The sequence below is a fragment of the Centroberyx gerrardi genome, chromosome 12 (genome assembly GCF_048128805.1).
Source record: "Centroberyx gerrardi isolate f3 chromosome 12, fCenGer3.hap1.cur.20231027, whole genome shotgun sequence".
NCBI classification, from domain to species: domain Eukaryota; kingdom Metazoa; phylum Chordata; class Actinopteri; order Beryciformes; family Berycidae; genus Centroberyx; species Centroberyx gerrardi.
Genome location: NC_136008.1, coordinates 7,136,926 through 7,161,993, shown reverse-complemented (window position 1 = coordinate 7,161,993; position 25,068 = coordinate 7,136,926). Strand labels below are relative to the sequence as shown.

Sequence of the window (25,068 nt, the reverse complement as noted above, 5' to 3'; positions counted from 1 at the left end):
CTAAATTCTGTTTCTTCACAATAATCAGATATTTGTGTAATGCAAAGTAATTTACCTGCAAACTAATTTAACTTAATTGCTCTGCCTAGTTCTGTTGGTTCTCAGATTTAATGGTAGAATCCTGCTTTTGATTCATATTTTAAAGGAGTGTATTTTGCTTTTATGGTTTATGCTGAGGCCAGTGTTTGCCATAAATGGCAGGTGTGCAAAATTGAAGTGCAAAAGTAATTCAGCTCCTGCCATTCAAAGGAGCTGTGTCAGTTTGATTTACCTGTACACATAAACATTCACACACACACACACACACACACACACACACACACAACACACACACACCTTTGGGCCACATGTGTTTTTTATATTCATATGGTGAGGGGAAGAAAAAAATGTGCGCCTCCAAAATGGAGGTTGAGGGGTCATGGTGTTTGGCCAGGAGTGACAGCTCTGAAATGAAGGCATAAGTCAATCGGCTACTCTCCATACACACACTCAAGTGCAACACACACACACGCACACGCACACACACACACACACACACACACACACACACACACACATGGGTTGGGACGAGAAGGGGGCGGCAGAACAAGGCTGTGGAGGGGTGGGGATTGGGGGAACGAGGGAGGTAGTTGGAGGAGGGGAGGTTGGGTGTAAAGGGCACAAGGTTACCATGTGGGGGGAGTGTGTGTGTGTGTGTGTGTGTGTGTGTGTGTGGTAATAGTGGGGAATGGGGGTAAGAAGAACCGCACATATGAAGGTGTTTAGGATCTATGCTCTCTCTCTCTTCCTGTTTTTTCTGTCTCTCTTTCTTCACCTGTCTCTCTCTCTCTCTCTGTCTCTCTCTGTCTCTCTCTCTCCTTTGGTATCTATCTGACCGCTATCACTGACTATCTAAGAGCTACCACTCCAAGTCAATGGCTGTATACACACTCTTTTAGGACACACACATACACACCCATAATGACACACCTTGAACCCAAGGTCAAAGACCATGTGTGCTCTCAGACTTGCTCTCTCTCTCTCTCTCTCTCTCTCTCTCCCACACACACACACACACCATAATGTTAGGGGTCAGAGTGTTTGTTTACATTCTATCACGCACCATCTAACAGCAGGCCTGTATCAACATTTGGGCTGCACCCTGCCGTGAGCGAGGGAAACCCCCACATGGTTTAAAGTCATTGATTGATCCACAGTATTGATCGGCCCGTGCCTTTCTCCCTCATTGCATCAAAGTGCTCTTAGGAACGAGAAATATCTGTGGGCCGAAAGAAGAGTTATTTATCCTGAATGGACTGAGGTGCAATTGGTATCAATAGTCGGAATTTGAAAACAAACAGCTACTGTGAAAGGATGGAGATAGACAGATAGATGGTCTAATAATTACGTTACATATATCAGTTTAAATTAAATTAATGGACACGTTCCAGCCAATCAGAATGAAGTAAGTATAATATAAGGTATTTTTATGCAACATTTGTTTCCGACCATGCACTGGACGAGATGCTTATAACCACAATATGCAAATTTGTACCTTACAAGTCAAACAGTATTAGTCTGCTTTGATCTATGAAAGGAATGAAGCAAGCATGGATTATTGCTTAGCAAGGGGGAACTAATTTTTTTGTTGGTGGAGGGCCAAAATACAGTTATTAAATTAAAACCCAAAGCTGGTATCTTTTGTAATGTTTGATACTATTGTAGAAATGTTATAAATAAATCCTTTAATATAGTATTTACAACATTTTTACAATATAAAATGTATACTGTTAGTTGTAAACTGTCTGATGGCAATTAAGTCACTATGATACAAGGCAGAAAACTTACTGTGAACAACAGAATTTTATTTCAATTAATGGATCCATATTTCCAAACAAAAATAGAGGGGGAAAAAAACAAACTCTTATAGAAATTTTCTGTGAAGTCATTTATCAACAGACAGCTTTCTAAGGTCCCAGATGGCTTTTCAAATACCAATACTTGATGCTGATACCACAGTGCCATGTTGGAAATGTGAGACAGGTTGTCAAAACAAACTTGCTTCCTGCAAACAAAAAAAAACAAAAAAAAAACACTTAATATAATCCTAAACTAAGTCACAGTCAAAAGTCCAACCAGGATAACATTGTAACATTAACTGAGGTTTTCGGAGGTTAGTGATACATTTCTCTACGGTATCGGTACAGTAAGCTCGAATGACACGTGAGTTGAGGGGGCCTTCCCTACATGACAACATCATTAGGGAGAGGAAAGGAACCTGCACAATGTCGAAAAAAACAAAAGTGCTGATGATGTAAGCCGAAACGCCCTTTGTTCTTGCACGTTGCATCATATCATATTCGCATGATGCAGTGGATTTTCTGTCGTCATTTCATACTGCCTGATGTTTGTATCTTTTTTCTCCTTTTTTGACAGTGCGTGAGTTGCTTTCCTCTCCCGAAATGACATTAGGAGGACATAATACCTGTTATAACAGGTAACAAGAGATTATGGCACAGTCATAAGATAAATGCTCAGTGACAAAATCTTTGTTCTAAGGCAAATACAGCTAGTTTTACAAAATGCACCCCCCAGTCCAAAATGTCCAATATTCGGTCCACAGCTTTTGTCCACTGTCGTTAAGTGAGGGACTGACAATCATGACTGTAAAACAATGAAAAACAAGAATGTGTTGTGTAATTCCTATGATAACATTATGTAGGAGTTATAATGGGCCACTTGAATAAGTAAAAAGGTAGATAGAATGGCAGAGGGGTAGCAAGAATCTACCAGTGCTGTGATTTTGCGGGAGTGAATAAGTGTAGGTTCTGTCTAGTTTTACAATGCAAGTGCCTAAGCTTTTATTTATTGAATTTTTTTTTTTACAAACTCCCTCTCCCCCTGAGACCTAGATACAAGTAAAAAGTCAAATTATAGACAAACCAAAAGTTAAATTTTCATCACCAACACTACCACAAAAATATTCCAAACAATATGCATTTTTCAGCTTTGGCACAGGTCGTAGATAAGTTTAAATTTTGCCCATTGGTGAGATGGGTTTGTCTTTTTGTCCTTGTACTGATATTGGCATGTCTGTCTGTCTCCCCACCCTTGAACCTGAGCTTTTCCCATTGAACCCTAATACGCTATAGATGCCTATGAATCAATGATATACATATGGACACAATCATGAGTTTTCTCTCCATATAAACAGTGCTAATACACACACACAATAAACATGTCCTCTGCAAAAGTCCAAGACATTTTGGCATTTGTCTTTTTTTAATGGCTTCTGGTTTTCTTCAAAATAAAAATTGGTAAATAAACAATGGGCCTTGTTCGGTTGGTTGTAGAGTTCTATCGGCAAAACCCTTGCTCAATGTTCGCCATACTGGGATGCTTGGACATAGCCACTATAAATGAAGGTATAGCACCGACAATAAAGCAAATGTTTTGTCTTTTGTTGCCCCTGTTTGGGGTTTGAGACTGACATCTTCAGTGAGTCCAACAGACCTGCTGGTGAACTGCGCAATAACCTGTTCTACCAACCAGTCCATCTCACGCCACATCTCACACATAGACTGCACCATCGTCTGAAGGACTGAAATGGGCCACCAAGTCTCTGCATTGGCCACAATCCCTTTGAGAGGAGGTGAATGATTGGCTGGCTTGTCTAACTGGGACGATGAAGTGTTGTATGGTCGGTCTGGGCGGAATGGTGAGGGAGAAGCTTCTTCAGGGAAAGTTGAGAAGTTGAAGACAGAGGATGAAGGGAAGGAAGGATGGATGGGTGAGTAGTCAGATGGACGTTCAGCCTGAATTTCTGCAACTTCTCCTTCTTCTTCTTCTCCGTCTCAGGGCCCGTTCTCGTTGTAGTGGAGGGAGATGGGCCGGTCGCGCTGCACGGTGGGCATATAGGGCCAATTGTAGCTGGAGCCCGACAGCAGCATGTCGCGAAGCAGCGTCTCGATGGGCGTCTTGCCTACCAGGCGCACGAAAAACAGCTGCTCGATGACCGGCGAGGAGACGATGCGCAGCGAGGGCAGGCGTAAGAGGAGGCGTCCGAAGCGGTTTGGCTGGCTGGGGTACTGGTTCCTTACGTACTCCTCCAGGGCGCACTGGGACTTCTCCTGGATGCTCTCCACATGGGCCACGTCTGACAGCCCCATGGCATCTAGAGGGAGGGAAGAGAAAGTACAGATGAGTTTATGGTCCAAATAGAAGTCTTATGGTGTCTGAAAGGACTCTGTGATACGATACGATATGATACGATACGACTCACAGTGCTGCTGGTTCTCCACACAACAAAATCAACAATACAACATATTGCAAACATTAATAGTAGTAGTAGTAAATGTTCTAAATATTACCAGCACCCACTGTACATGAAATTGATTGAACAGTTGAATGAAGGTGAAAGTTATGATCTGATAAAAGCCACTTCAATCATGGAAGGGAGATGTAGATAATAGGGAGGAGTCAAGTTAAAGCAGGTTTTTCAAGCAATGAGACAACTGAGGCGTAGCTTGTGAAAAAAGGGGGTGCAACTCAATATAAGAGAGTGTCCTAATATTTTGTTCTCTCAGTGTAGGTGACAGGGATTTGGCAGCGAATTAGATAGCATTGACCCATAGCCTCTAGAGGGAGGGGAGAGAAAGTAGAGTTGACTTTGTGGCTCTTTAGCCGATATCAATCACTTGATTGAAAGGGGTGAATGAGAAAGAAGGTGAGAGAGAGAGAGAGAGGGGTAAGAGAGAATGAGTCATTATTCATCCTGCTCTTTGTACTTTACTGAAGAGGGGATAAAGAGGAAGACAAGTTAGATAGCTGATGGTTATTTTTTTATATTCAAAATCCTCAACCCAGAGGAATGTGGCTGAAACTTGTGGAGGTCGAGGCTGTCTGCTACACCCCTGTGGTCTGTGGTCACAGCGGACCGGAGCGTTCCCTTTCCCCTCAGCTGGAGGTCATGTTCTGCCTTCCACCTCCTCACACCTCCCCTCCCACCAGCCCCCGCCCGGGCGCGAGTCTCGCACAACCCGGGAGAGTGTGTTACGCTGTGTTGCGATACTTTTCACACCCTCTGTGTGCACGGAGTGCACGGGGGATTTAGCGAAGGAGGTCAGGGATGTGTGAACTCAAAACAAAGGCACATTTTACTGTACTCTGCCACATACTGTACATTCAGTGCCGCTGCTCTCTGGCTTTGTCCCCTGAATGAACCCTCATTTGTAAGACAGGCTTTCTCGACGAGGGTAATTTCTTCCCAAGTGCGTTCCTTTAGTGTGCTAAAGCACTGGCCCGTAGGTTTTAACCTGTCACCTTGCATCGCAGGACCCCTTTGTCATCTAACACTTTGATCTGTCCCCTGTGTAAACCCTGCCCTGCTGAGCCTCAGCTCCACGCAACAAAAGATTTAATTTACCTCATATTTTAATCGACTGTGTTAAACCCGCCGCCCCCCAGCGACCACTATTCTCATCATCCCGGGTGAATAATAACTCCCAGGTCGGCTGTATTTTCCTCCACTAGGGGGGCAGCTGGGCAGTTTTTTTGTCGGTCGCCATTTTGGGTCCTGCGTGACAAGGCGGTCACTGCCTGGCTGGGATTAGCAGAGCTGTCCGTGCGACTGAACCCCCTTCGCGTGCCAAAGCGACAGCTCTGTGGGCGCCCCTCCACACCGAGCGCCATGTTCTTTTGTCTGATCCTTGGGCACACACAGGGTCAGTGGGGGTGAGGGATCAGGGTGGCAGGACTGAGATGCCCATTCTCTGATGTGGGTTGATGGGACTGGGTTTCACCGGGGAGAGGAGGGAGGGGTCTCGGAGGGCGGAGGTGAGAGACGATTGGTGTTTGTCTCAGCTTGTTAGCTCATCCTGCCAGAGTCAGGTTTAAGGTTTAAGGGGTCTGTAAGTGTGTGTGTGTGTGTCTGCCTCCGTTGGTATATCCGACTTTCTTCGTGAGCAATATTTGCATGTGTGACTAAATTTATTGTATATGGGAGTTTGCCTTTCTATTGTGACTTGTCTCGTTTTTGCAATGTGTGTACAAGTGCACACGTCTGCCCGCACACAGGGAAGTCACATGGGATGCTCAGGGCTACAGGGGTTATGTAGGTCACGGCCGGGACTGTGGCGAATCCTCCTTCTCACTGAAACCCACCATACATAATTCAACCCCCGTGGTGGGGGCAGGGGTCCTGGGGCCTGGGCTGGGCTCGGGGTTGGGTTTGGGGAGCCAGGGGGGAGGAGGAGGAGGAGGGGTGGATGACTGGTTTCAATAATAGATGGGAGCGTGAAGGAGAAAGAAATGAGAAGGGAGAGGTGGATCCACAGCCACCCACATGGAAGAGAGCTTGATGCTGAAACTAGGTACACGCAGAGTGAATCTGACAAGCCATGCAAGGGAGAAGAGGGGGGTAAGTGCAATAAAAACAAGGGCGAGAGACACCTCCTTGTTGGCTTCCTCGCCATCCGTTTCCCCCTGGGTCACAAGGCATGATCTCTCACTGAAGTATCCCAGATCTGACAGTATTTTGGCTGGCGCTGGAGCCCAACGACTATTGGGATAAGCCTCACCGGGGATTGTGTATAAGCAGTATCAAAACAATGCCAATGCCATGGATCTTCCTCAAGATACAAAACTGTTGTGGTGGAACATGATGCACCACTGACAGCGTTTGGGGTTCAATTCCCATGGTACTGTAAAGAGCTTTGGATTGAAACATCCACCAAATGACGTATCTATGCTAGTACTACATTAAAACATGTTCAATCAATAGTGATGATAATATGAAGAGCCAGTGACAGTCAGCAAACCAAGTGGTTTAATCGTGGAAAGAAATTATCCTTATCCTAGACAAATAGTATGATGGACTCAAAAAGAAGATTATAGGCGATGTAAATTATGGTTGTCACCAGGGGGCAATTTGAAGCGGATTGAGGCTGCTGGCATCCCTAATAGCTGAGGTGGTGGGACTAAGCGAAAAATAACAACAACAACATGCTAGCACTCGTCCCCAGGACTCTCACCCAAACCGTACATTTAGATCAAAGTTAAGCCAACTGTAAACATCTATTTTCTGTTAGCCTGGCATGTTGTAGCCATGTTGAGTTTTAGATATGTGGCTATCTCTGTCATTAATAGACTGTAAAATGGTATGAATTTTAAATGCTAACAGGTTATTGCTAGCATGTTAGCTGTACTCACATGTCCTGTCTGATTAATACTGGACTCATCCCTATTTAAAGTAGCCTACAGATTTTTGGGAAAAATTTACTTGCCTATCCCTTATCCCCACTGAACAAATAACTTGCTGGTAATCAGTTACTGGCCATCAGAAATTCAGTGATCAATGTGTCAGTATCAGTGCAATTAATTTACCAAAGAAACACTCACAGCAGTTGAGGTGCATGATGTTATGACAATAAGATTAGCTTAAGGTTATATTGACAACAAAAGTTTAGGCTGAGTCAACTGAACACCAGCAAAATTGATTTGACTGAGACACAAGCAGCTACGCATAGGGTCAATAACTGCCTATTATGAGTGAGCGGTCAAGTTACGGTCAAATTCATGGAGGGAACTGACTAGCAGGACAGCAGGCTGTAGCACTAGCAGTGGAGCCATTGACGATATCTAGCATAGGTCACATCCCGGTCAGGCTCATTGGAGGTGAAAAGGCTGCGGGTTAAGTACAGTTGAAGTCTCGTGTGAGTGAGTGGTGAAGTTGGGGTCCATTCACCAGAAGTAAAGAATGTTACATGGAGGCGAAAGGTATTAATCAAGTAACGGTCAAACTATAGAGAATGATGGACAGGAATATAGTTCTCTGCAGGTCTATGAGATAATACCTGACGAGTTGCTCTGTTGTATAATACATGAAGAAGAATGCCCCAACAAGAAGCGACTATCATGTTCTTGGCAAACTGCAGCTATGGTTTAAGACTGCCAACTAGCTGACGGGCTAATGTTAGTTAGCCAAAATACTTGGAGTTTCCCACACTGCTTTTTGCTAACTCTAGATACTGCATTTGCTGGAAAAAAAAAAAAAAACATGCATAGTTACTGCAATTACAAAGTCCCATGTGGATTTTTAAGCTAGCAGTAACCTGCAAGCCAGCTGTAGCAGTGTCTTGCTGGGAAAGCTAATGGATCAGATGGTTGCATCTGAGCTAACATCAGAACTAAACAAATTTATTTTGGTTTCAGAACTAAACAAATGTAGATTTTCATGTGCTGCGATAGCTAACTTGGGCATTTTGAAAGCAACATGAAAACTGTATTCCGCCACAAAAAATCAGGGATGTGATCAGAGCAGTAGCCTACATAAAACAGGAAATAATAGAGCAAAAGGCAGAAAACTGGAATCCCCAGTGGTAAAGAATGAGACTGTGGTCTCAAAAACAAAACAAAACTGAAGAGCTGAAAAAAGAAAGAAAAAAAGAAAAAGACTTCCCTGAAATGAAATGTTTATCCCTTGAATTTCAGCATTAGTCACCCAGACCATGGTATGAGGTTAATGTATTATTGTATTCAATGGTTGTATTATGGCCTCAGAGATAAGGATGTGATAAAGATGTGAGTTTACCTTGGCTGTGTTTACATGCACAGTAACCCGGCAATTGGCCATATTTCTCTTAAGGTCTAATTGAGGTTAAGCTGTTTACATGTACTTTTAAAACCCTCCCATTGCCAAATAAACCAATTAACAGAATATTCCCGCCTACAGAAAGCACAGTCCACCTGCCAGCTAACTCCTCCATCTTTGACTGAGCAACAGTTGCTTACATGGGAAAGAAATGTAATGTTTTGTGTTGATATCAAAATCTACCCATAATCCTGTGGGAGTCTGAGTTTGCGCAGAGGGTGAAAAGGAAAAAGTGAAAGGAATAAGAATCGGAGTAAGCCAAGCATCTTAACCCTGTTTCTCATAATTGGAATATGAGCTTACCCGGCTTAAATTATGACGTTTAAATCTGTCAACTTTAAACCAGGTTACTGGAGTAAGCAGGTTAGGAACAGACGTCTCTGTGCATGTAAACGTAGCCACTGTCTCTAAGGAGAGGTCACTTTTGCACTTCAGGGTCAACATGCATGCATACATTGTGCGTCACTCCAGGAGCCAAATTGGTAACCAGGCCAGTACAGTATAGTTCAGATTGCTTTGGTCTGATAGAGTGAAAATGCCCAGAGTGGTTGGATTGCACTGAAAACCACAGGAGGTGTATCAGGCATGACAGCTACACATCTACACATCATTTATTTGTAATTGATATTTACGGTATATTTGTGCAATAACAACAAATGCCAAAACCAAAAGAAATCTTGTACTTTTATATCAAAATCGGACTATTTTTACTTCCTGGAAAACTATTTTTAGTGGTTTCTTCATGGCGTACCAGTAGGCATTTCAACAAATAATACCATCATTGATTTTTGAACAGTCCACCCTCCTGCAACTTTACAAATGTTGAAGTGACATCAATGGCAAAATGGTACAGTGGTGCATTTTTGGGTGTTCACCCGTGAAAACCTTGTTTCCTTTTCCTAAGACACCATGATTGTCCTATAGTGGTTGGGATTTATTCACTTTGAAGAATCTGGAATTTGTGACAGCTCAAGATTATGCACAAAACATTTTTGAACTTTCAAACAGTCCCTCCCCCCCGTTATGTCCCACCCCAACATCTTGTTTCAACTAAATTATGGAAGCAATACCCCATCGAAATCCCGTTTCCTTGTTTCCTTTAATAAACTGTTCTCTTCTACTCTGTGAATATGTACCCATGTGCATCATTCCAGCTTACCGGATGTGAAGAGCACGATGGACTTGAGGCAGGAATACTCGGCCGTGTCGACCTGCAGGGCCTTCAGCTTCTCCACCTGCTCCTGGAAGACACGGATGTGGTCCATGAAGGCCACCACCCGCTCTGCCGACATGGGCGAGGCGTGCAGGCCGGCCGCTGCCAGCAGAGGAGCCACATGGAGCGGCATGGAGCACTGGGCGGCGTTCAGGACAAACAGCTCGCTCCATGACATGCGCAGCAGCGCCACCTAGGGCACAGGAGGAATGGATTGGTTATTATAGAGGAAATGATTACCTCTGCAAAGGAGATAAGTGTTAGATTATCTGTTTGTCTGTCAGCAGGATATCTTCAGAACTTATTAACGGATTTCCATAAAATTTGGTTGACAGATTGATTAGATTTTGGTGGCGATCTGGATTTGGGAATCCAAAAATATTACAAAAGGAAGTGACATGCATGACAATCTGCGTTTCGGCGAGAGAAAAATAAATTGTATTTTAGTGTCTACACCAGCGATGCATTTTAATGCCAGGTCTAAACACCATCCAGCTACATCAGATCTAGATACACTCTGGACACAAGAAGCATGTTAATGCCTGGTGTAAAGGGAGACTTTTGATAGCAGATTAAAAATTAATATTCATCAAATCAGGCATCACCAAGACTGGGTTTATAGAAAGTACACAACAAGGTGCATGATACTGTAGCACTTATGTAGGGAGATAAGTCAATACATGTTGACATGACATTAATGATATATTAATGATATGGTACAGCGATGGCATGAAATATTTGTGATGACTATCTGCCAAAAGCGTAAGTGAATATTTATAGGTTAGGTGACTCTGTGCCAAGACATTACAGCTGGGCTAAATCTACATGTGAACTGACATCAGGCCTATGAGTACCTCTCTTGGCCTACAGTGAATAATAATAACACAACATATTTCCTTTTTACATGCCACTGTGAAGATTAAATCATTTTAATAAGGAATAAAAACAAAGTGAATGTGTTTTTCGTGGTTTACAGGCCCAATCCTTATTAAACAGAAGGTATCATAAAAAATGTTTCCCAGAAGTTATGTCTATAAATCATAGTCCGTGAAAATGAATTGATATGGTGAGCTTTCGTTGGTTTATAGCTTTCTTTTGGTTTTCATTCAGTAGCGCAGCACAATGAAAACAATTTCATTTTCGTTTATGCCATCGTGTTTTTTCTGCCCCTACAGTAGCCAAGCTTGTCTGCATACAAAGTAGCTGCAGTAAGAGTTTATCACTTAGTGTGGCTAGTCAATCTGGGCGAGGCTGAATTCAGGAAAAAAAATAAAATCTATTGTTTTCTATAAAAGTCTAATCCATGGACAAAAAAAATCATGTGTCTATCTGTAGCTCTTGTGTATATATTTTATTTTTGAGTGGAAATTCAATAAATAAATCAGTTGCTGGTCAAGTATTTGTAGGTCCAATGTAAATTCTAGTCAGGCACTGAAGTGGCCAGCTCACCTGGTCCATGAGCTGCAGATCAGGGAAGAAGGGGATGTTCTTGGCCCACTCAACAGCGCTGAACAGCAGCCTGGCCGCCAGCTCGCAGATGTTCTCAATGCCCATCAGGTTATTTCCCTGCATGCACTGGGCACCGTAGCGGGATGTGGGGTAGGGCTCGGCGCGCAGCAACAGAGAAATGAAGCCGGACAGGTAGGGCTGGCCGTTGTACGGGTCGCTGCCGTTGGTCAGGTACTGTCCCGGGCTGGTCTGGGAGTTTGACATACGTCCTCGCTGGACAGCTGATCGAAAACAAGACAGAGAGACAGGGGAGGTTTAGAATTCAGGAGCTAAGGTTGAGACACATTGAGAAATATGAGCATACACAAACTTTAATCTTTGAACTTTTAATATATGAATATGTAACTTTTTTCCAGAGCTAGATATTGTTTTTCTCTCCCATTTCCGTCCAGCCCACCACTTGTAGCACACAGTAAAAGTCTGAAGCTTCCCTGTCATCAGTTTGTCATTACGGGGTAAAGCGCTAACTGTCATGATTTAGCAGGCCTGCTACCACACCATGCGATAAACCAAAACCTGGTCTACATCCACACGGCCTCAGAGGAAAAGCATGAAAGGCACACTGCAGCCTAAAGACACATCAAGTCCTGCAGGAGGAGAGAAGGAAGGGAGAGGAGGGTGAAGGAGGCAAATGGGGCATGCTGAATGGCTGGAGGGGGGGGGGGGGGGGGGGTGACCCTGCAGGATCCGGGGGAGTAGGGGTCAAAAAGTGTAGAAAACAGGGAAATTTGTCCGACTCTAAATATGTCAGCACTTGTCTTCTAAATGGAGCAATGCAGCCATGGAAAATGGCCAGGCCAAGGCCACTCTCCATTGCTGCCGTGCATCAATGAGTAATGACAAGCAGCAGCCGGTAAAGATATAACACTTCTTCACACCTACATATATATGCACACAAACACCCACACACACACCCACACACACACACACACATACACACATGCATACACACAGTAACATCCTCCCCCCTCTGCTGCCAAATGGCTCAGCCTGAGGCGAAAAGGGCACACAGAGGCCAAGCTCTCGTGCACAAACACACACACACACACACACACACACACGCCCAACCCCCTCGTGCCGAGCGATGATGATGCGGCGAGTGCTCAAAGGCCCATTTGGAAAACACCTGTTCAGTCATCCCCACTGTCTGACTAATAACTCCATCTACTGTTACACACAGAGCGAGAGAGAGAGAGAGAGAGAGAGAGAGAGGCAATGAAAATGCAAGAGAGGAGGGAGGGGGGGGGGGCAATGTGCGAGAAAAAAATGAGGTAAAAGGGTGAAATGGCAAGATAAGGTGGAGAAGGAGAGAGTGTGAGGTGATAAGTTGAGAAAAGGGAGATTGTGGGCAGGGAGAGGGGGGAGGGAGGGGCAGCAGAGGGGGAAAGAGAGAAAAGGTGTGGTCTTCAGTATGCCTGAATATAGCATGAGATGAGGCTGGAGATAGAGAGCGCTGGTTTACATGAAGAGACAGGTGGAGGGAAGAGGTGGAGAGAGGCGTGCGAGAGAGAAGGAGGGGGCAAAACCTCGGTTTAGAAAATACTTTTCAACTCGGCATCACCTGTCACCTCGGACGCAGCAGCTGTGTCAACTGAACATCCAAAAAACGAGAGGTCAAATCACTCAAGAGCATCATAAAAATGCCATTAATTCTGGCCCGTCCACCGCATAGAAAAAATACCTCAGAACAAAAGGTGTTGACCTCAAAATACTAGTTTTCCCAGTGAACTCGTGTCAACCCGTGTTCCCGGAAAAGAATGTGGTCTCCTTTGGCAAACAACACAGTCTCGCTAGGCCGAGCTATGAAGAGGTGTTGCCTGTCACAAAGACAACCTTGCACAACGGGACATTCCTTGTCACTTGCACTCCAACGGCACGGCTCTCGTCTCTCGCTTTGCAAAGAACAGATGTCTTAGCTTAGCCGCACATGGCTTTCTTAGCAAAATTCCACAAATTAAAAAAAAGCCATAACAAAACAAAAGAGAGCATTTTGAGGAGCGGGGGTGGAAGTTGTCCTGTGAAGCTCAATGGTCAGAGCAAGGCACTGCAACTGTCAAGGTCAAGGGTCACCAATGCTAAAAATGTATTCAGTCAAGGTACTCTAAGGCAGTGGTTCTCAACCTGGGGTAAAAAAAGGGGAAAATCATTCTCTGGTTGGACTGTCTTTGACGGCGGGGGAGGGGGGGGGGGGGGGGGTCACAAGTAGGCATTGCTTCGGGTCACAAGCCAAAAAGGTTGAGAACCCTAAGGTGCTTTGGCTAAAAGCATCCACCAAGCAGCATATATGTTATGAAAAAACACTGAATGTCAATTATACATGTTGCCGCCAATTAAAGATGTAACTGTAATGCAGAGTTCCCACCGTGTGCGCTGATGTGCAATTCCATGACTTTTCCCTGACTGTCCATAACCAAGTCTTCCATGCACTTCCATGACCTAAAACTGTCATTCCTTCCCGGACTGTTAATGTTCTTCAGCTCAGAAAAGTTCCACAGGGGTGAACAGTCTGGTTTCCAGAGAAAAACAGCTGAAAACCACCAGCTAATGCAATGAATGTGTGAACCAAGTTGTGAAATACACTCTGGTATATTCCTGTAAGTGACCTACTGGTAAAATCCCCTGATGTTCCTTGCCTTTCCCAGAGAATTTATCAAATGTTATTCCAGAAATTCCATGACCAGTGTCTAACCCTGGTAATGTTACTGATTTGCAAATTCAAAGCTATTAATCTGGTCTCTTATTGATTAGTGGTTAATACTGCAGACGGCAAATCTACTTGATCCACTTGACTTCTCAAAAGCCTCATTGTGGCGGTCGCTCGTGGCTGAGTGGCTGAGCACTTGAGTACGTCTGACTGAAGACACATTGCTCTCTCTATTTCCTGGCCTACAGCTGGCCGATGAGACTAACAGAGAGAGAAAGGGATGTGGAGAGATAAAGGGGTTGAAAGAGAAATGGGACAGAAAGAGAGAGCGGAAAGTAGAGAGAGAGAGAGAGAGATGAAGTATATCGAGACAGGGAGAGAAAGAAGGGCAGAGACAGGGAAAGGGGGGGAGGAAGAGAGAAAACAAGACAATTGTGTGTGTGTGTGTGTGTGTGTGTGTGTGTGTGAGAGAGAGAGAGAGAGAGAGTTGAGACCAAACAAGATCGGATGCCTTAGGATAAGAGAAGATGAGAGACCGGGTCAGACAGAGCGAGAGAGAGAGAGACAGAGAGAGAGAGAGAGACAGAGTGAGAGACAGAGAGTAGGGGGGGGGGTGGGAGTATAAAGTCAGATTTGGGCGCCTGCCATAATCTGTTTCCTGCTTTTTAATTGGTCCACCGTGGCTTGGCTTAGTGTAATTGGCTGATCTTGTCTCATCAGACAACAGAAAAAAACTGGGGAACAGTTTTTTTTTTTTTTTCTCTGCACAAATGCCATAAAGATAAATTCCTGTACATTTATTTTAGGCCTACTTGACAAATGAAACGATTCTGATTCCGAACAGGGCCGAAAAAGCGCTACAAAAGAACTACAAATCCCCCAAAACCCAAAACGGGAACAGCCTCCCACAGTAGCGATGGCACAAAAGGAGGGCAGGGAGAGCGAGGGGAGGAAAGTGCATGCAAACAGAGGTACCATGGGACATTTCAGCTGCGACTTTTAAAATGCCACTTCAGCAAATGGCAGCTGGCAGAGCGCACGGTTCGCTGCTCGGCTGTCCTGGATTAGCCTCTGGGTCAGACTGTTAGTGGAATTACAGAGGGTTGCAGCAGCTAAATACAATTAAGGCCTATCAACATTTGGACTAAAAGGTCATGGTGCCGGGGCAACGCAGACGCATTATAGATTTGGCTCAGTCTAATTGTTGAGTGTAATAAGTAGCTTTTCCATTTCTAAAGCTTCCATTGGCTAGCAAAAAATAAACACTTTACCCCATTTGAACCGTGCCGCTGCTTCTACGTCACATAGTCTCACAGCTCAGCTAAGTGTGCTTGTGTGTCTGGGTGTGTGTTTGTGTGTGTGTGTGTGTGTGTGTGTGTGTGTGTGTGTGTGAGTGAGAGAGAGGAAAGAGAGAGAGAGAGAGATTTTTCATTATCGTTCGTATTACTGCTATCAATTATTATTATTGTTCCTTTTTGATGTACTGTAATTTAAATGCTTTAGCAACACATAAATGTCATATTAATGAAGCTCATTGAATTGAATTAAACTGAGACAGAGAGAGAGAGAGAGACAGAGAGAGAGAGAGAGAGAGAGAGAGAAAGAGAGCGACAGAGCACATTTTGTCACTGTCGGGTGAAAACCTTGTAACTCCAATTGTTTTAAGTGTTTTAATGATTTAAGTTTAGTTGAAGGATCACATGCTCCTCTGTGGGTTGAGAGAACTCTGCAACCTTCAGGTTTATGAAACCTTTTCAAAATTAATTAGATAAATTCAAAAATGCATGATTGTCAAGCTAAAAACAAGGCTGTTTTTCTATGAGATACAAGGTTTTCACCTGACAACAGTAATATGTCATTTAATTTATCCTTGGAGTACTTTTGTCCTTGCAGTACTTTTATCCTTGCAGTACTTTTATCCTTGCAGTACTTTTATCCTTGCAGTAGCATGAGGCCATACATTTTCAGCATGGGTGTCTTCAGGATGAGTCAAACCACTTAACACTGCTATTATCATGCTACACAGGTGTGCTTCAGTGTGTGTGTGTGTGTGTGTGTGTGTGTGTGTGTGTGTGTGTGCATGCCTGTATGGATGCACATGGGTGTGATCCGGCTCAGGAGGCAGTGTGTGAAGTGACACCCAGGTATTATTCCTGCGGCTCTCACAGCAGCTCTTTTAGTTTTGGGCTCTGAACTCTGACCTGCAGGTCATTGTGGAGCAGCTAATATGTAAGCCAGGAGAGAGTTAGAGATAAAGAGAGACAAGCAGAGATAGAAAAGAGAGCGTGAAGATATTGACAGGAGGAGATTAGAGAAAAAGGTATCTAAGTATCAAGGTTGGGTTCAGTTCACTTCCAATTCAGTCAATCTAGGAACTGTGTTTTCTTCAAAATTTAAAAACTGGAAATCTTTTGCCATTAAAGCGATAAACAGCAAGATCCTTGTATGTTTTTATATTTTGGTCACATCTTTGGTGCTAAGCGCTCATTCCTGTGGTGTTTCTGCACTTCCCAGAGATCACCTGTCAATCAAACAGTGTGGGCGGGACTGTGACTTCTTTTTTCCTTCCCTTTCTGTTGATGAAGTTTGAGTTTCTGTAGGTGGCGCTCTTTTCTTTGTCTGTTTAGCCACGGTGGCTATCACTGCTCATGCTAACTACCCAGTTCTTCTTCTACTGATTCCAAACCAAATCACTGTTGTGGTAAAATCGCATCATTTCCCATGCGCCACAGGATTTTTCCTAGGAAAGAGCTACCAGACACCAGGTGCTTGGAAAAGCAACTGTAAAAGCTTTTCATGAACTGGATATAGGTAGAATCACTATTGTGTTATATCAATCAGCGCTCTTATATCCAATCTACAGAGAAATTATTGAAAATGAACCCTTTGAGAATTGAAGTGACTCCAACCCCCAGTATGTGCTGAGCATGAAAGAATGAGAGACACAACAGAACGAGAGCGCAGGAAAAAACTGGAGGCAGTGCGGGAGCGGGAGGCAAGAAACACAGATAGTGACACAGACAGAGAGCGACAGAGAGACGCGGAGGGGAGAGGAGGTGGAGGCAGCTTCGCGTGAGGCCGTTCGGGGGCATTAGCTCCGACTGCAGTTGCCTCAGTTTCTCTCAGACTTTGATGAGGCAGTTCCTGAATGAATTAGTAAACCAAATTCACCCTGTACTCCGGCGGCTCTGACTCAGCCTGTCCTTGCACTTGCCCTCAATCTCGTCTTCCCTTTATTTACCACGCAGCGGACTGTGGTAGAACTAAGTTAATGTCTTTTTTCTGTGATTTTATCCTTCATTGTTATTCAGGTATAAAAAGTGGCTCTGATTATTAACATGTAGGAGAAGGCACGTGTGCATCAAGCTGCATGTATGTGTTTTTTTTACTGCTTTTTAATGCTACAATCTGAACCTTTTTACTGAACCTCCATCATATCAGAGGTCGATGACATGACTGGCCGATATCCCACATTTAATAAAAGGCCGATATATGGGCAAACTGATAATATCGGTCTAACCCAAATAGGGACAAATAGGGAAAATCTGTTGCATCTGTTTTTTGCTTTGACTGTTGTACTCTTTATTTCTGGTTGCTTGTGATGTAGGGATTTAAACTTCTTCTACTCGCTGATCGTGGATAACAACATCAGCTAAATGCCTGAAATGTGAATGTACATATAATCCCCATAGTGCTATAGTGGAGAAAACAAGCAGGTGAACTGAGGGGGAAGATCTCTTGGGGGCTAAATGTTCCTGACAATGACTGACAAACACGGTGCCTCTTTCCCAACTGTGTGTTATTACAAGTGACCTGGGTGACACAAAAACAGGTTGAGCTACTTAGGTCACAAGCAAAACAGACCAGAGTCAGTGTCTGTTAGAGTGACTGACAGAACGCACCTGATTCCAACAGTCATATATGCGCTATATTTTCCCTTAATTATCTCTGTTCAGTAAGGCTAAAAGAGACGATCAAGTTAAGATGACTTTTTCCATATACTGTATGATAAAGAGTATGGAGTAGAAGAGCATAAAAAAGCCTTTAAGGAGGCATACATGCTATTTTGTGACGTGAAGCCTTTTCACCTTGACATGTCCAAAAGCACTGAAAAACAGCGCGCTCCATTCATCCACATGCCTTTCTTAAATATTAAACTCGGCCTTGGGGATAACATCATGGGGCTCCAGCTGGCTCTACAGTGTATCACTTTAATGGAGGCTGAGAGCCACTGAACGATGTGGCATTGGGCTTTGTCAATGGGAGTCATTTTCCTTTGACAGGGCTCTGGTAATGACCTGGGCAAGCAATCTGAATATGTCAATAGCAGTGTCATTCTGATAGGTAAAGGTTTTCACAGCCAAAGGGGGCCAAACTACAGTGTTTTCATGTTTCACTGCCTGCTGTTACAAGCCCAGTGTGCCATATGGATTAGTCAATACACCTGTTAGTCTTTAGCGTTCCAGTGGGGTATTTACTCACTGCAGAGGCCCGAGCCGCTTCACACGTTTGGACTTTGGCTTGAGCCTGTCTGTTGTTAATGTTTTAGTTTCCACTGGCCTATATTTGCCGCTGTTGTTAGGCTTTTGTCAGTGTGAAGGAAGGGTCAGGGGAGGCAGCAGCAAGCCCACTGTGCACAGAGTGTGGCTGTTACAGATTCCTGTGCTACAGTTGGTTGTTAAGACTGTATTTACTATCTACGCACCTTCTACTAACTCAAACACAACAGACATGACATGATGACATTATCATTGTGTATGCCTGCATTACCAGTAAATTACCACACCTGTCTTTTTGTTCTCAGTGAAGCTGGTCCCTGTAGGATGTTTCAAAATGAAAACTACAACATTCGCTCCACTCCAAAGGAAGCGTCAGGCTGATTCTCTTTGCCTCTCCATTTCCTTTTCAGCCTAACAAAGTCAGAAAGGCTACACATGACAACACAGAGAGAAATGAGCAGCGGTCCTGCAGCTGTATGGGGAGAGCAAGGCACTAACTAAGGTTAAGGGTTTGTTTACTGCTGATGCCAGAAATGTTTGCAGTCATGGTACTGAAAGCTAACATATCAATGTTGTCACATGAAGACTTAACTCCAAATTTGGTGATTTTCATGTTTTGACAATTTAAGGAGTACATGGTCCTCTATGGGTGGAGAAATTCTACAACCCCCATTGGATAAACTCCAAACTGGTTTTCTTCAGTCCTGAAAAGTTGACATTTTTGAGATACAAGTGACATATGTTTTATAGAGCGGTCCACAGAAAGAAGTCAAGTCTTCTGGAAAACAAAGCACTCACTTGAAGGCAACGCTCTTCCAAATCTAAACCTGTGCTCTCATGAAACTTTTAAGACTTGTTCTCAGGCAGCTAAATATTAATTCAGTCTAAATAGAAAAGCCACTAAGTCATGCAGTGGTGAAGCTAATAGGCCTACATGTAATTTTGTTAGTGGCACAATACTGTAAAATGTAGTAAATGCACATATATGTGAACAATAGTCAGAATGGTAATTGAAAAGCCCCCGAATGTTTTTACATTCAAAATCCAACCTGCTTTCGCTGAGTTTCTCATGAGGGAGTGGTGCAGTTACTGAAGAGGTAAATTCAGGTCATCACCTTGCTTAGCAACAGGACTCAGCTGGTATCCACAAGCATAATCTGTATGTAGCCTAATAGATTTATAGTTTATGTCCCAATCCAGTCAACACATACAAATAATTAGAAAAACACACTTCATTTCATTTGAGAAGTTGTTCCTATACTACCAGTGCTGGGTCTTGAGCACTCACACTGCATTCTTTCTTGTAAAAGTGAAGTAATGACCTATTTGCTAAGAATTTCAAACTTTAAAAAATGGACTCTAAATGGTTAACAGCATATGTCCAAATAACTGCATTTTCATGAGTGAAACATGCAGATCAGCTGCTTTTTTTTTTTTGACGAAAATTCAGTTTTGGATAGTGCTGAAAATGTAAAAGAATTGCAACAGTAAATTAAGATTTTTCCTGGATCGTAACTCAGAATAAACTCAATGTCCCCTTGACTACCTTGTCAGGTGACCCCGCTGCATAATGCAGAGGAAACATGACTTATGTATGACCTCTGGGGAGGCTGATATGAGGCAGTGGCTGGGAGAGGTAGCAGTCTAACCACTTTTTAGTTGGCACCTTTACACTTCTGAATTCTAGGCTGCAACAATGCTTAATTTCTCTGTTAAAATCAAGTAATGATGCCAGGATTATGAAATGTTACCAATTATTTGCAATATTTTCCTAATGGGTTTACAGTATTTGTCTCATAAAATGTTCTTGAAAGTTTTGTGCAAGTATTTTCAACTGCTAAAAGTAATTTATTAAATAATACAACTATTTTGTGACTGGACTTTGGACTGAATTGCTGCCCAGATCAAGCCCAAATATGCATATTCATAATGTAGTGAAGGGTGAACCCACCTAAACTCAATTTACCTACCTTATTATTTGCATGAGAGTTTATGATATTTATAATCTGCATCATAGTATATTGTCAAACTGATGTAAATATGAAGGGGGTCCTTTAAAGATAAAGCAAAAATAAATACTTTCTCTCAAAATGTAATTGATATTTACATATTGGTGGTTATTTTCCTTATGATAATCACCAACTGGACTGTTCCCACCTTTTATTTAACACTACATCATTGTCTGTGACTAATTATCCGTCATGACACTTCATTCACATTTTGCACACTATACACTTTCATTAATGTCATAAAAGTTCCTGTCAAAACTGCTGGTAAATGCATGTGCCCCTAAATGTATATGTGGTGTCTAAGTAGATAAATTATTACTTTGATAGCCACAAGTGAACCTACTGCAAGACGATTTGAGACACGGTTTAGTCGCTTTGACCTCAAATGCACTAACATATGTGCGCTCAGCCAATGCGCCCAAGTAGAAGCTGACCTGCTCTATATTTAAGGGTTTTGCGCACAACTTTACATAAGCTCTCTACACTGCAAAAAATGTCCAGCTGAAGGAGCCACAAGTCAATGAGTCTTAAAATCTTATTTTTCTCACGTGAAAAAATCTTCCAGTGGGCTGAAATAATCATCAATTTTTTTCCAAGAACTTCTTGAATCAAGTGGCATTATCTTAATAGAAGAGCAATCTGTCTTATTGGAACTGGAACTGCACTGAAAACAAGGGAAACAATTTCCTTGTTTTAAGGAAATCAAGATTTTAAGACTCTATATAAGACTAAATGACTTGCTAAATTGGACATTTTTTGCAGCGTGTGGCATATGCAATGCAGACTTGGACAGGACACGTCATCTCATCATTTGAACGGAGAAGCTAGTTCCTTTTAACACTATCCTTATATTAATTAATAGTGGATGAAAGGTCAGCACTGCAAAAAAATATCCATCTTACTGACATTTAGGCTAGCATTGCGTCCTAGAATATTTTTCCTTCAAACAAGTGAAACAATCTGCCATTTGAATTAAATAATTCCACTTATTTCGGATGCAATTTCACTTGTTTCAGGGATTTTCATGAAGCCACGTGCCTATCTCAAAATAAGATCACTCGATTATTCCTGAAACAAGTTGATTTGCAGGGAAACTAATAAAATGATTTCACCTCCATTGGCAGATTTTGTCACTTACTATTTTAGGAAAATAAAACAATTTGTCTCGACAGCAAACTATATATTTTTTTGCAGTAAACACACTGCGGTGCGTCAGGCGATTTCCTCGGGTTCATTCAGTCGGAAAGGAGCATGACCGAGTCAATGTGGCCTGCGGGTGTTTTACATGAGGTAAGACTGTGTGTACAGTACACACACACACACACACACACACACACACACACACACACACACACACACACACACACACACACACACACTAGTGGTGCACCAGCGGGAACCCTTTAAGGGATCATCTCAGGCTCTTATAAGACGGGTATTTCCACCGTCTCTGTATTTGTATTTTGGCTCAGGCAGAGAACAAAGGGCGGCAGGGCGGCAGGAGACACTGTCAGTCCTTCAACATGCCCTGCCGGAGTGTCCATGAGCAAGACACTGAATCCCCCCAGCTGCAGGGATGCTGTTACTGACCCTGTTCTGGGGCAAGTGATTATTATTACTATTAATGAAGTATAGCATCTTTATTAAAGATTTGGAGTTAAGAGCATAAATAAGGTCACAAGTGGGTGATATAAGATGCCCTTTTATTTAAGTTTATAGCCTTTATGTGCCAAGATGTGTTTAGTTTGCAGCATGCAGGCAAATGCTTTTAGCATTTTCATAAATTTTCCAAAGGAGGTTATAGGACTACGCAGGAACTCATTTGTCTGCAGGCACTCCATTTTTTCTAAACCACACAGACTATTTTGATCATAAAAGCTATCGGCTCTACATCAGCAAGTCCTCTGAATTGTATCTTGGTGGCTGGTGAACGAAATATCTAAACCGCACAAACAAAAACATGAGGATTTAACCCAGCAGTCATGCCTGAGTGCAGCTAACACAGCGGTTTGGAAAAAGGGCATTTCGGCTCCATTTGGTTGATTTGTTATAAATATAATTACCACCAGCGCTGCTCTCAGGGAACTGGACGCGGCGAGGTTGTTGCTGACTGATAATAATGATAAGAGAAACGCTCTGTTTGACCAACACGTTTCCTCTGCTCCTCTTTGGCACTAATTGACCCGTTGTTAATCCCACACAATGCAACAAATGTAGCGGGATCCTTTTATAGCGCCTATGGGTGTCGGGGAGCAAACACCATAATTAATAGAGGGACAAAGGAAGAGCTTTTTACAGAGCAACAAAATAACTGCGCACCGGATTGAATGGGGCAGAGTTGGCAATGTGAAATAAGCATTCTGATACAGCAGGTGGTGTCTGATTATTTACCTAAGACAGCTGATAGCATAAACTGTATAGAAGCACGTAACCTTCAGCTCAACTGCAAGCATAACAAGATAACATTACGCACAACTTCACGCACAAAATGTCTCACTTGGCACAGTTTCAGACTGACACTGACAAAATTGGAACACTGCAAGAATGTCCGTCTTAACAAGTCGTTTAGTCGCATATTCAGTCTTAAAATCTTATTTTCTCTTACAGCAAGCGGGGGAAAAAACTGCCAATGGAGTGAGATGATTCTGTTTGTTTCCAATCTAAATCAGTTTGTGTCGAATTTGTTTTGGAATTAAGTGTTTTTCTGGTAGCCTACTAGGGGAGTAATCTGCCTTATTCTGCCTTGTTAAAATACTGACACTTTATTTCTGGAAAATTCATTAAACAAGTGAAAATGTACTGGAGTGGGATTATCTCACCCAACTGGCAGATTTTCTTCGCTTGCTTTGAGAAAAATAAGATATTTTACAACTGAACACGAGGCTCGATGATGGGCATTTTTTTAGTGTAACAAGATAAACATTACGCACAACTTTACGCACAGAGATACACCTTGTAAACAAATGTCTCACGTGCCACAGGTTCAGTTTGTCAAAGTATAATATGAGTTGACAAAAGACTATACATCAACCACACACACATAGTGCACACCTTCGGCCTTACCTTCTCTCCTCATGCCGACTTTGAGGCACTTCTTCAGCCGGCAGTACTGGCACTGGTTCCGGTGGTGCTGGTCGATGGGACAGTCTCGGTTCCCCCGGCAGGTGTAACTGAGGTTCCGTCTCACCGAGCGCTTAAAGAAGCTTTTGCATCCCTCGCAGGTGAACTGGCCATAATGCTTTCCACTGGACTTGTCCCCACACACCATGCAGTCCACGTTGGGGATCTTGTCCCCGGAAAGTGCGTCGTTCCCCGGGGTGGAACCGTTGGGCGTCCCCGGTGTCCCGCCGGGCTCCTGGCCGCAAATCTGGAGCTGGGACCCCGGATCTGCAGAAATGTTCTCTTGCCACTGGTTTACTACCATTGCCATGCTATCCCCAAACACTTTGGTCTTTGTTTAAACCACAGAGAGAGTCAGACTGGGAGATAGAGATCCGTCCTGACGTCTTGGGAGAAAAAAACAAGGCAGGGCGAAAAGGCGCTTCCCACTTCCTTCAGAGATCAATCTGCGTTTAATGTCTTTATTTAAACCGCTGGGTTATATTTTCTATATTGTTGAGTTATTTTCTGTAAACATCTATCAAAGTTGACCAGAACAGCGAGGTATCAACATGGTCGTTGCATAAGAATGTAGCCCACAACTCCCGGTGCTCCTCGCTGTCCAGCGATCCATAAACACGTTTCTCTTCAAAGTGTAACCTCTTGGAAAAGTCGATAGGATAAGTCAGCGTATAAACTGGTGGAAAGCAAATGTTAAATGACTATTTGCCTGCCTCCAAAATATGAAAGAGGGTAAATAACCTTGCCTATTGCTGACAATAATATCTTGCCTCTCGGTCGGTCGCTCCAAGGTCTATCCCACGCTCAAACACTGGACTGCGATTCAAGAGAACTGCCTCGATTTAAGAGAAATGCCTCTTGAACGACAAGCTTGATTTAACACTGACCATATTTCAGGTTATTTGGCGAGGGATTTTTTTTTAGTCACAAGCTCCTATAGAAACGGTACAATGCGCAGTCCCGAAGAGTAGGTATAGTCCTGGTTCCTCTTGTTCTAGCGCGCCGCGGTGAGGTTTGGATAGAAACGTCCGTGTGCGCTCTGATATTTATTTACCCAACACACAGGATCTAACGCAGCCGAACTATCCGTTGTGCCGTTTTGGATGGGAATCTGTGTAAGAAACCTAAAGCAGAAACAGCGAGTTTACGCGCAGAAGGCTTTTGCCACTCGAGTGTACTTCACCCTTCGGCCGTCTGTCCCATCTCTGAGAGTCAAAGCTACAATTTGGTGAAAGTGTCACTAACAGGCTGCCTCGTACGGGAGCCCCCCTAGCGGCGCGCCATATAAGGTCACAACTGCCAAATAAGGTCATATCCCCTCCCCTCAGCGGGAGAGGAGAGGGATGAAGGGACGGCCGTGATTGGTCAGAGGATTCTGGAAAAAAGTAAGGAGCTTTCTAATTGGACCGCGGTCGATTAGGCTGCGTTTGACTGACAGGAGCGGT

The 25,068-nt window shown here is 43.4% G+C and overlaps 1 protein-coding gene across 1 annotated transcript; it reads right to left on the bottom strand.

Moving 5' to 3' along the window:
* Positions 1–1,890: 1,890 nt before the first annotated feature.
* nr2f5 (nuclear receptor subfamily 2, group F, member 5) lies at positions 1,891–23,933 on the bottom strand. Its single transcript, XM_071907126.2, has 4 exons — positions 23,567–23,933; positions 11,292–11,572; positions 9,789–10,035; positions 1,891–4,153 (listed from the first exon to the last, which is right to left on the bottom strand). Exons 1-4 carry the CDS (start codon positions 23,931–23,933, stop codon positions 3,834–3,836), a joined length of 1,215 nt encoding a protein of 404 aa, XP_071763227.1. The 3' UTR covers positions 1,891–3,833.
* Positions 23,934–25,068: the final 1,135 nt, after the last annotated feature.

Bases quoted from the DNA above. Each gene is read 5' to 3' on its own strand.
- nr2f5 (XM_071907126.2), bottom strand. From the start codon at position 23,933: ATGGCAATGGTAGTAAACCAGTGGCAAGAGAACATTTCTGCAGATCCG. The intron at 11,573-23,566 runs GTAAGGCCGAAG...GTTTTCGATCAG, and splicing joins AGTCGGCATGAGGAGAGAAG to CTGTCCAGCGAGGACGTATG. The intron at 4,154-9,788 runs GTAAGCTGGAAT...CCCTCCCTCTAG, and splicing joins CATCGTGCTCTTCACATCCG to ATGCCATGGGGCTGTCAGAC.